At 48.3% G+C, this 11,502-nt stretch overlaps 1 protein-coding gene across 1 annotated transcript; it reads left to right on the plus strand.

The window, feature by feature from the left end:
• Positions 1 to 8,973: 8,973 nt before the first annotated feature.
• Positions 8,974 to 9,447, plus strand: LOC138351956 (salivary glue protein Sgs-4-like). Its single transcript, XM_069304124.1, has one exon. The coding sequence runs from the start codon at positions 8,974 to 8,976 to the stop codon at positions 9,445 to 9,447; it is 474 nt and encodes a 157-aa protein (XP_069160225.1).
• Positions 9,448 to 11,502: the final 2,055 nt, after the last annotated feature.

Below are 11,502 nucleotides of genomic sequence, written 5' to 3' on the forward strand. Positions count from 1 at the left end.
GATGGGGTCCGGGTTTCTTTTCGCAATGTGTATTATTTGGAACTTTTGTTTGTTGGTGCTAATTTTCCATTGCTTCTCAAAGTTGTCTATGAGTTCAATTGCTGCCTTGGTCTTGTCGGCTAGTAGCGGCTTTGATGGGCCCGGTTGGCATATTATTTGGGTATATTATTTACTCTCTCTCTCTCCCCCTCCCCTCTCTCTCCCCCCTCCCCTCTCTCTCCCCCCTCCCCTCTCTCCCCCACTCCCCTCTCCCCCCTCCTCCCCTCTCCCCCCTCCTCCCCTCTCTCCCCTCCTCCCCTCTCTCTCCCCCCTCTCCCCTCCTCCCCTCTCTCCCCCCTCTCCCCTCCTCCCCTCTCTCCCCCCCTCCCCTCTCTCCCCCCCTCCCCTCTCTCCCCCCTCCCCTCTCCCCCCTCCCCTCTCCCCCCCCTCTCCCCCCCCTCTCCCCCTCTCTCCCCCCTCTCCCCTCTCTCCCCCCTCTCCCCCCTCTCCCCTCTCTCCCCTCTCTCCCCTCTCTCTCCCTCTCTCTCCCTCTCTCTCCCTCTCCCCCCCCTCTCCCCCTCTCTCCCCCTCTCTCCCCCTCTCTCCCCCTCTCTCCCCCTCTCTCCCCCTCTCTCCCCCTCTCCCCCCCTCTCCCCCCCCCCCCCGCCATAGCATCGTGTACATAACTCCCCAACTAGGTGGAAACCTGTTGGATTGTCCATCCCTCTACCTTATACCAGACGCAGCTGGGACATCCATGTCTCAAACACGGAGGCTCACATTCACCAACCATAGTCCAGGCGGTGCTAATTTTCCCTCGCCCCTTCCAACTCTGCTCCTCACCTGTCCTTTCAAGCCTGAATGGTACTTATATCAAGAGGAATTCTACCTATTACAGATCCTCTCCTTTACCCTCCATCCTTTCGTCCATTGTGGTTTCGTGTAGTAACATGGTAAACTTTGATATGGTCGAGTTTTGTCTTACATAGTTTTTCCTCTCAGGAAGGTGGCGTCTTTGCTGGCGTGAGCTCGCGGGATGTGTAATTTAGTGGGCTGCCGCTGACTGAATGGGCTCGGGGCGATAGTAAGAGGCAGGCGGCTGATCAGGTGTATTTTGTTCACATGAAAAGTTTTTTTATTTAACGACTACAAGCGGAAGGGCATGCTACCGTGTCTCCCCGCCGGCGTGTGCACCTCCCACAATGATTACCAGTGAACTGTGTGTTTTATTTTGGGTTGTGTGTTGTCACTAGAGTGCGTCCACCTGCTGCCAACCTCGCCACTTTAGTCTTTAAAATAGTTTGTTTATAAATTATTATCATTCGTTTTTTAAGGAAAGACTGAAAATATGTAAAAGTTCAAGATCGGAGTGACGTGAAAAGAGAACAATTCCTCTTTAAATTTAACCCCTCAATAAAGTTGTGTAAAAGCTGCACTTTGGGATTTTACTTATATATATATATATATATATATATATATATATATATATATATATATATATATATATATATATATATATATATATATATATATATATATATATTAGTATATTTTGGTAGCAGTCTTTCCTGTAGACATATATTATTAAATATGACCGAAAAAGTAAGATTAATAATTCTAACACAGGGCTCCATTAAGGAACATATAATCTCTTCCCACAACCAAACCATCGCCAGAGAAATCCTAGTAAACAACACAGAAATCATCGATAGATACAGCGATAGCAGGCGGCTTGACGTTTGCGAGGCACAACACATCAAGAAGTCAACACCAGCAATCAACAGCCAATTATTGCACAACTATATTCTACCCACCTCAAGACTCCGCTCCAATATAGAAGTATCAAGAAATATGGACCAATAGGCTTTCTACAAACACTTCTATTCAATATCCATTGTTTCGTGTTCTGTCTTGTGTTGATGAAATTAATACCCTATTAATACCACATTTTGTTCTGTCTTGTGTTAATGCCACATCACCCCTTCCACCTCACTCAAATGTAGATATAAAATCGGAGATACGTAAGTTCTATTCAGTTGTGTATTTGTGAACTAAAGTCTTTGAAAATGTAATAAGTTTTACGAAACGCGCCCGTGTCGCGTCAGACTAGAAATAAAAATGAATTTTGGAGAATTGATTTTTTATTTACCTCCAACAGTGAAGCGTAATGTACGAAAGATTGAGAAAATTCGTGTTAGAATTATTAATCTTACTTTTTCGGTCATATTTAATAATATATATATATATAATATATATATATATATATATATATATATATATATATATATATATATATATATATATATATATATATATATATATATATATATATATATATATATATATATATATAAGGGAAAGGAGCACCACCTCTGGCTGGAAGAAGGGGACCCATAGCCTCGGAGGAAACCACACATAACGCATTAGAGGGAATGTTTAGGTCCCCTCCAATACAGTTTCTGTGTACTTTTCTCCTACCACCCCCTTCCTTTGATTTTTTTTTTGGCTTTATTATATGTTTAAAGGTTACAAGATATACATTGGTTGATACAAAGAGTGCTTAAAGGTTATGAATCTCTTGAAGCTTCAGGACGGGAACCGAGGATGCAATAGACGTTTCCCCTCTGGATCACCACACTGAGGCGCTGAAACAAAAAACTGGCAGCTCTTGGGTCCCTGGTGACGTCAATGAGCTTGGAGCCCAATTCCTCGAGAAATCCCAAAGCACTCTTGCCCCAGGGGCCATGCGTCTCAGACGCTATGGGAACAAAGATGTATTGACCTTCCAATTCTCTGTACTTGAGTGATTTTGCTATTTCCCTGTGGTTGGCCGCCCCACCTGCTTGATCAGCACCGAAGTGTACATAGGTGTCAGCCAGGGCGGATACACAAGTGTAGTCCCACACCAAGTGCTTGCCCCTTTTCCAGGAGTATATTGTGTTTATATATGTCTCACGGTTTAATTGTATGCCATGTGATATTCAATTTATGTCTAGAAATGTAAGTTTGATATATATTTCTGTTCATCACAGTTCATGCAGTAGTAATTTTAACGATTTGCTACGTTTGCTACAGAGTTGCTACGAATAATTCTAATTGTTTAGATGAGTCAGGCGAAGGTCGGAGCTAGATGACCAGGCTGGTATTCATGGCCGGCACTTAGATAATTATAAAGTAGTTTTTTGAGATAGAGAGAAAACTCTGCTTGTGTTTGGTCTCTCACTCTTGTCTTAGGTGTACAAGCACCAGTTGTCCATACAGTCATACACTCACTGGATATACGGTATTTATACACGGATATTATTTTCTTAGTATTGCTAAGATATTAATTAAAGTTGAATTTGATATTCAAAGATATGTAAAACCACGATTTTGACTCTGAAAACATTAAATAAAAGATAACCAGTCTGTCCTGGCCAGTGTTCAGTCAGTTAACTGATGGGTGACAGGTCGAATTAACCGGTTGCCATTACCAATTCTGACGAAGCCGTACATTGAATAATGGTCCAGAGAGCCATGGCAACACTTGCTGGGCCGGTGTCCTACACTGGCGGGCCCCTGGCCGGTGTCCTACACTGGCGGGCCCCTGGCCGGTGTCCTACACTGGCGGACCCCCTGGCCGGTGTCCTACACTGGTGGGCCCCTGGCCGGTGTCCTACACTGGCGGGCCCCTGGCCGGTGTCCTACACTGGTGGGCCCCTGGCCGGTGTCCTACACTGGCGGGCCCCTGGCCGGTGTCCTACACTGGTGGGCCCCTGGCCGGTGTCCTACACTGGCAGGCCCCTGGCCGGTGTCCTACACTGGTGGGCCCCTGGCCGGTGTCCTACACTGGTGGGCCCCTGGCCGGTGTCCAACACTGGTGGGCCCCTGGCCGGTCAACTGTTCCTCATTGCGTTTAACGTCGAGCAGCGGCGGCGTCCAACAGCCTGGTTGACGAGGCCACCAGGCAGGAGAACTGGTCGACGACCGGGCAGCAGGGATGTAGAGTCCCGGAGTCAACAGCAGGTTAAATTAACAGGTAGCGTGTAGAGGAAAATGATGCCCTCGACCCCCGCCAAACACACAACGAAACTACGACGTTGCTACAACGTTCGAACAAGATTTAACACCAGCTAACAAGTTATAAGAACCAATATAACAAGTTGTAACAATGTTCTAATACGTCAAAAACACGTTAAGCCAAGATGTAACAACTTTATTACAAGTTGTAACAAGCGAAAAATAGGGCTCGTCCCCCGTGCACCGTCCTCCCCCGTGCACCGTCCTTCCCCGTGCACCGTCCTTCCCCGTGCACCGTCGTCACCGTGCACCCCGTCGTCCCCCGTGCACCCCGTCGTCCCCCGTGCACCCCGTCGTCCCCCGTGCACCTCGTCGTCCCCCGTGCACCCCGTCGTCCCCCGTGCACCCCGTCGTCCCCCGTGCACCCCGTCGTCCCCCGTGCACCCGTCGTCCCCCGTGCACCCGTCGTCCCCCGTGCACCCGTCGTCCCCCGTGCACCCCGTGCACCCGTCGTCCCCCGTGCACCCGTCGTCCCCCGTGCACCCGTCGTCCCCCGTGCACCCGTCGTCCCCCGTGCACCCGTCGTCCCCCGTGCACCCGTCGTCCCCCCGTGCACCGTCGTCCCCCCGTGCACCGTCGTCCCCCCGTGCACCGTCGTCCCCCCGTGCACCGTCGTCCCCCCGTGCACCGTCGTCCCCCCGTGCACCGTCGTCCCCCCGTGCACCGTCGTCCCCCCGTGCACCGTCGTCCCCCGTGCACCGTCCTCCAGCCCTGTGTCACAGGGACTATCATTTTACCCTCCGATGAATGTGGAAAAAGAGTTTAATCTTGCATGGAAACTCTCTCTCAATTTTTTTCCCTCTTGCATTGGGCGCTCTTGGTGATTTTTCCCCCTATAATTATGTTCTCATATATCATACTGGTATAAGTATAGCTATACATCATACGTGCCCTTGTATGCGTGTATTATGTACATGGCAAATTCAAAAGGCCACGGCTGTTGACATCCCTCCCAGCAACCAACCAACCGGGCTGTTGTGGGTATGTGGGCCTGCGGGCCGCTTCATGCAACAGCCTGTTGGACCAAGTTATCCGAAGTCGATAAGTTCGACTCCCGAAACCCTCTCCAGGTATGGCTAAAGGACAGCGGTCGCCTACTTTTCGGACCTCACAGACCACTAAATTCATAATTTTAAATCCCGCGGACCACAAATAAGGACTTATCTCCACCAGTCATTTTGGTTAAAGCAGTTACTTGCTTCGGCATATTTTCATGCATTCTTTGAAAATATTAAAGTGGTTTCAAGTTACAGCCCCGCTCCCGTGCCGGGTAAGTCCACTACGGGCTCCCAATAGCTCGTGCTACTTGCAACTCTTTGTTCCTAGTTGCTGAATCTAAAATGACAACAAACAAGAAGTGGTTTCTTAGATAAATCCGGGTGTTTTGATTGCAATTGTCTTGCGAGTGAGACACACACCTTCCAACCTACTTGGAAGGTTTCATGGCATCATGGGATAAGCTCTCACAGCACACAGCGGCCGTGGATGAGATAGCTCACTACCAAGTTCACTAGTTCGAATCATATTTTCTTGATATTTTGAGTTTGTTCTTGTCTCGACCTCCAGTTGTAATGTTCTTGTTAATGGTACACAACCTGTCCTCTTAAAAATAACGTCGCTTTTGGCCGTTTGCCCGAATATGGACGTAATTTGAAAATGGAAAAAATTAAAATAAATTTTGGATTTTTTTTTTCAACAACAGTAAGTTAAGGTGTGCAGGAAATTCTCATAACGTTTCAAAACGTTATGAAAAACGTTAATGGAAAGTTGCCTCTTCTAAGCTTGCCGAGTAAGCCGGACGACTCAAACAGAAAACGGAACAGTACGTCACTTTTGTGAGTCGATTTCATTTCAAATTTGGCCATAGTGCGCATACGAGCGAAGTGAAGTTATTTTTAAGAGGACAGGTTGGACGAGGACTGTGGCGGCTCTGAACCATTGGTCAGCTTACGGTGTAGTCAAGTACACACACATTACTATTGTTACTATTATCATTAGTTACATTATCTTTTGTAGTACTCAAGAAATGCAAAATATTCCTTTGCTTCTTTTACTCATTCTAATCTGAAACCAAACATGAAATGATCGTTATTAAAGTCAAGCTATTTGATGGCATTAAATATAAAAGTTCAAGAAAATACACAGCTACATACAATGCACAAATAAAATAAAACTTTCAGAATATAAGAATTTCTTAGAATATTATTTTTGTTTTCTTATTAACAAAACATTAAAAATGGAAATAATGTCCAGGGGCCAGATTCACAAAGCAGTTACGCAAGTACTTACGAACGTGTCCATCTTTCCTCAATCGTTGACGGCTTTGCATACATTTATTAAACAGTTTACAAGCATGAAAACTTGCCAATCAACTGTTGTTATTGTTATAAACAGCCTCCTGGTGCTTCGGAGCTCATTAACTGTTTAATCATTGTAAACAAAGACGCCAAAGATTGAGAAAAAATGTACAGGTTCGTAAGTGCTTGGGTAACTGCTTTGTGAATCTGCTGGCCCCAGATTGTTCTGCGGACCCCCACCATGTTGTCACGGACCAGCGGTTGGCGACCACAGCGCTAGGACATCACTTGCTAGGACATCACTTGCTAGGACATCACTTGCTAGGACATCACTTCCTAGGGCATCACTTGCTAGGACATCACTTCCTAGGACATCACTGGGATACTTTGCTCTTGATGGTGTACTGTGCACACCTTCAGGTGAGCTTAGGGCGATGTACAGGGTTGTACAGCGGTTACATCTTTGTATTGAGGTTACTGATGATGACCAGACCACACACTAGAAGGTGAAGGGACGACAATCGACTTGAGAATGGTCCAGGACGGACCGAAACGTCGTCGTCCCTTCACCTTCTAGTGTGTGGTCTGGTCAACATACTTTAGCCACGTCATTGTGACTCATCGCCTGCACTTGAGGTTACTGAGACTGATACTTACACCTGTTTAATCTGATGCACAGGTGTTACTGTTCATGTACAGGGGGGGGGAGGTAATGTCTGACGTACATTACTTCCGCTGTGACAGCTACTTTACTGTGTGTTACTTAAAAGTAACGTCTTGGCGACATTTTAATTCCCAGGTGTTTGTCCCAAGACCTGTCCGATGTACAGGAGTAATGTCCGATGTACAGGAGTAATGACGGATGCACAAAGGGTTATTGCTGATGTACAGAGGTGTTGGGTGACGTGCATGACATAAATCAACTGTAAGGTATTCATTAGATTGATAAAATTGCAATCGTATACCAATTGTTTCATGGTAGCGTAATGTGCGCTATCACATCTGCTGACACGCTTGATACCTGCTTGATGAGGTTCTCGTGGTTCTACTCTCCTAGCCCGGCTCGAGGCCAGGCTTGACTTGTGAGAGCTTGGTCCACCAGGCTGTTGCTTGGAGCGGCCCGCAGGCCCACATACCCACCACAGGCCGGTTGTTCCGGCACTCCTTGAAGAAAATCTAGTTTTTTCTTGAAGATGTCCACGGTTGTTCCGGCAATATTTCTTATACTCGCTGGTAGGACGTTTAACAACCGCGGACCTCTGATGTTTATACAGTGTTCTCTGATTGTGCCTATGGCACCCCTGCTCTTCACTGGTTCTATTCTGCATTTTCTTCCTTGTATATATAACAGTACCTGTAATGCACGCGTCCACCCAGACCTGAAGTATTTTATTCAAACCTGTTCAAATTACACTGAGGACATTGATTATTGAGAGCTTTCTCTTATATGCTGTAGCAGACCAACAGTTTCAGCGTTAGAGGGAAATATGAACTAAATACTATTTTTGTAATTGAAAACCATAAAATGTGTTGTAAGCAAGGGAGGAGATAGTCTTATGGGGATGAGAGGGAAGATGTTGAGGACCTGGGAGGGGAGAATCAGTTGTGAAAAGGGGGTTGAGTTTTGGGGGACTCGGTGAAGAGGGTGGGAGGGGGGAGATGTTGTATGTGTAAGGGGGGGGGGCATTTGGTTGTGAGGGGGGTTTTTAGCGCGAGTGCTGTTCAAGTGACTTGTTGGTACAGGCGTCAATTAATTAATTAAGGTCAATTAATGCAACTTAAAAACGGAGAATGCCCGAGCCTGTGAATATACGAGTTTGTCCTGAGCAACGCGTTTTCTGTTGTGTGAGGCCCGTGTCCGAACTCTCTCTAACTATCAGGACACGGACACCTCCAACGTGTCCATGCGGACGCGGAAATACAGGGTAACACTTAATGCTCCTATAATCAGTATTATTATAATAGGAAGAATGTCTGGATGTTAATAATATAACAGTGCCGTGTAAGATAAGGTGAAAAGATTGTAAATTAGTTGAGAAGTTGATAACATGGATAACTGGTTGATGATAACAGAAGAGCTGATGATCATCTTGGGACAAAGACATGGAAATCAAAATGTCGTCAAGACGTTATTTTTAAGTAACATAATAAAGTAGCTGTCACAGTGGAGGTAAAAATGATAACAAGAACCTTTCAGACAAGAGACTCCAGATTAATGGAGGTAGTTTTTGCACACAAACAGCTCTATTAAGTCCTATTCAAAGTTGGATAAGTTATTGACCTGGAGAACGTTGCAGAGAACTTTACTGCCTGAATCAATTCAATAAAATATCTAAAACTGTATTCCTTTGAGCACAGGGGAGAGAAATACATAATAATTTTTACTTGGAAAATATAGAGGGAATTTTATCCTCTAACATTTATAGGTATTTATTTAACGAGAGAGAGGTTCCGAATCTGCACACAGGAATATCATCACAGGAGACCAGGAGGCATGGCAGGATGTGCACAATAGCCTCGGTGAAGGTAGAGGTGCAGTGGGTGTGGTGCAGCAGGCAGACCTGGATGGTGGTGGTGGCGGCGGCGGCGGCATGGGTTAGTCCAGTGTGGCCCCATGCACGACTTTCATGGGGTCACGATGGCGAGAGCGGTCAAGTTTTTGTTCTGGCCGCCTGACGCTTTCTCACCGGCCCAAAAACGAATTGACCCTCTCCACCCGCCGACGGACCGTTCCGCCCCGCCGACGGACCGTTCCACCCCGCCGACGGACCGTTCCGCCCCGCGACCGGACCGTTCCACCCCGCCGACGGACCGTTCCGCCCCGCCGACGGACCGTTCCGCCCCGCCCCGCCGACGGACCGTTCCGCCCCGCCCCGCCGACGGACCGTTCCACCCCGCCGACGGACCGTTCCGCCCCGCCCCGCCGACGGACCGTTCCACCCCGCCGACGGACCGTTCCGCCCCGCCGACGGACCGTTCCGCCCCGCCCCGCCGACGGACCGTTCCGCCCCGCCCCGCCCCGCCGACGGACCGTTCCGCCCCGCCGACCCCTCTGCTCAGCCGACCGTTCCCCCGCACCGCTCCGCTCCGCCGACCGCTCCCCGCTAACTGATCTAACTATTGGTGCAGGCTGGTAGACTAGCCTCGCATCACTTCTGTGGTGAGTCCTCGTCTCACTAGCCCGCCCCATTGACTAGTTGCAGCTACTTTATAATGGCGGTTTATACCTCCAGCAGTAGTTCCAAGGCTGGGGTGCTCAGGCGGCAGACATTGCGTTGGTGAGGGTGCTCAGGTTACTGGCATTGCAAGGCTGGGGTGCTCAGGCGGCAGACATTGCGTTGGCGAGGGTGCTCAGGTACTGGCATTGCAAGGCTGGGGTGCTCAGGCGGCAGACATTGCGTTGGCGAGGGTGCTCAGGTACTGGCATTGCAAGGCTGGGGTGCTCAGGCGGCAGACATTGCGTTGGCGAGGGTGCTCAGGTACTGGCATTGCAAGGCTGGCGTGCAAACTGCACCGATCAAGGAACTAGGGAGTATGTGGTCGGGCAGGATTTACACATGCCAAGCTGTAGATGGCATCGTGAAACTTATATTTGTTTTATTATTTATTTCTGTATGACATATCTTGCCGAGTCTGTTGTGGTAATTACAGGTGAGTGTGTTGGCTCACAGGTGGTGGTGGTTGGGGGGGGGGGGGACTGTTGCTGGGGTGAGTGGCCTGGTGTCTGCTGTGTGCACGCGCCGTCTGCTTTTTGTGGCCATGACACAACCAACTGGCTTTCTTGCCGCTGCGCTAACTGTATTTTTTTTTTTTTTTAATAGGTACTCGCCCCCGCCCCTTCCCCCCTCCTCTCTCGTTCCTCTCGACCACATCCTCCTTGAACAAGTTCCTTCACGGCCCCAGTTGTCTCCTTCGCCTCTTCCGGGCTTGCTGCTCTCTTCCACTTAGCGCCGTGTCTTCTTACTGTTTCATCCCTCTACCTTAATTAACTGTTAACTGTTAACTTTAATGCTTGGTAAAGACGGGATGATGCCATAGTTTGTACCCACCTATCTTGAGTGTCTGCGGGTTTACCTGTACCCACCTATCTTGTTGAGTGTCTGCGGGTTTACCTGTACCCACCTATCTTGTTGAGTGTCTGCGGGTTTACCTGTACCCACCTATCTTGTTGAGTGTCTGCGGGTTTACCTGTACCCACCTATCTTGTTGAGTGTCTGCGGGTTTACCTGTACCCACCTATCTTGTTGAGTGTCTGCGGGTTTACCTGTACCCACCTATCTTGTTGTGTGTCTGCGGGTTTACCTGTACCCACCTATCTTGTTGAGTGTCTGCGGGTTTACCTGTACCCACCTATCTTGTTGAGTGTCTGCGGGTTTACCTGTACCCACCTATCTTGTTGAGTGTCTGCGGGTTTACCTGTACCCACTTATCTTGTTGTGTGTGTGGGTTTACCTGTACCCACCTATCCTGTTGTGTGTCTGCGGGTTTACCTGTACCCACCTATCTTGTTGAGTGTCTGCGGGTTTACCTGTACCCACCTATCCTGTTGTGTGTCTGCGGGTTTACCTGTACCCACCTATCTTGTTGAGTTTCTGTGGGTTTACCTGTACCCACCTATCTTGTTGAGTGTCTGTGGGTTTACCTGTACCCACCTATCTTGTTGTGTGTGTGGGTTTACCTGTACCCACCTATCTTGTTGAGTGTCTGCGGGTTTACCTGTACCCACCTATCTTGTTGAGTGTCTGCGGGTTTACCTGTACCCACCTATCTTGTTGAGTGTCTGCGGGTTTACCTGTACCCACCTATCTTGTTGAGTGTCTGCGGGTTTACCTGTACCCACCTATCTTGTTTGTGTGGGTTTACCTGTACCCACCTATCTTGTTGTGTGTGTGGGTTTACCTGTACCCACCTATCTTGTTGTGTGTGTGGGTTTACCTGTACCCACCTATCTTGTTGTGTGTGTGGGTTTACCTGTACCCACCTATCTTGTTGTGTGTCTGCGGGTTTACCTGTAGCTGACTACGGGCAATTGAGCTTTCTTTGCTCCTCCTGCTAGCTTGGTCGCAGCTGTTGCTTTATAAGTGAATTACTGTGACTCACGAGTTCATTGTCGCATCTGACGTTGATGGTGGAGGTGGTTTCCACAACTTATTCTTTCAGTGGCTCT

This window comes from Procambarus clarkii, chromosome 51 (genome assembly GCF_040958095.1).
Source record: "Procambarus clarkii isolate CNS0578487 chromosome 51, FALCON_Pclarkii_2.0, whole genome shotgun sequence".
Lineage (NCBI taxonomy): Eukaryota > Metazoa > Arthropoda > Malacostraca > Decapoda > Cambaridae > Procambarus > Procambarus clarkii.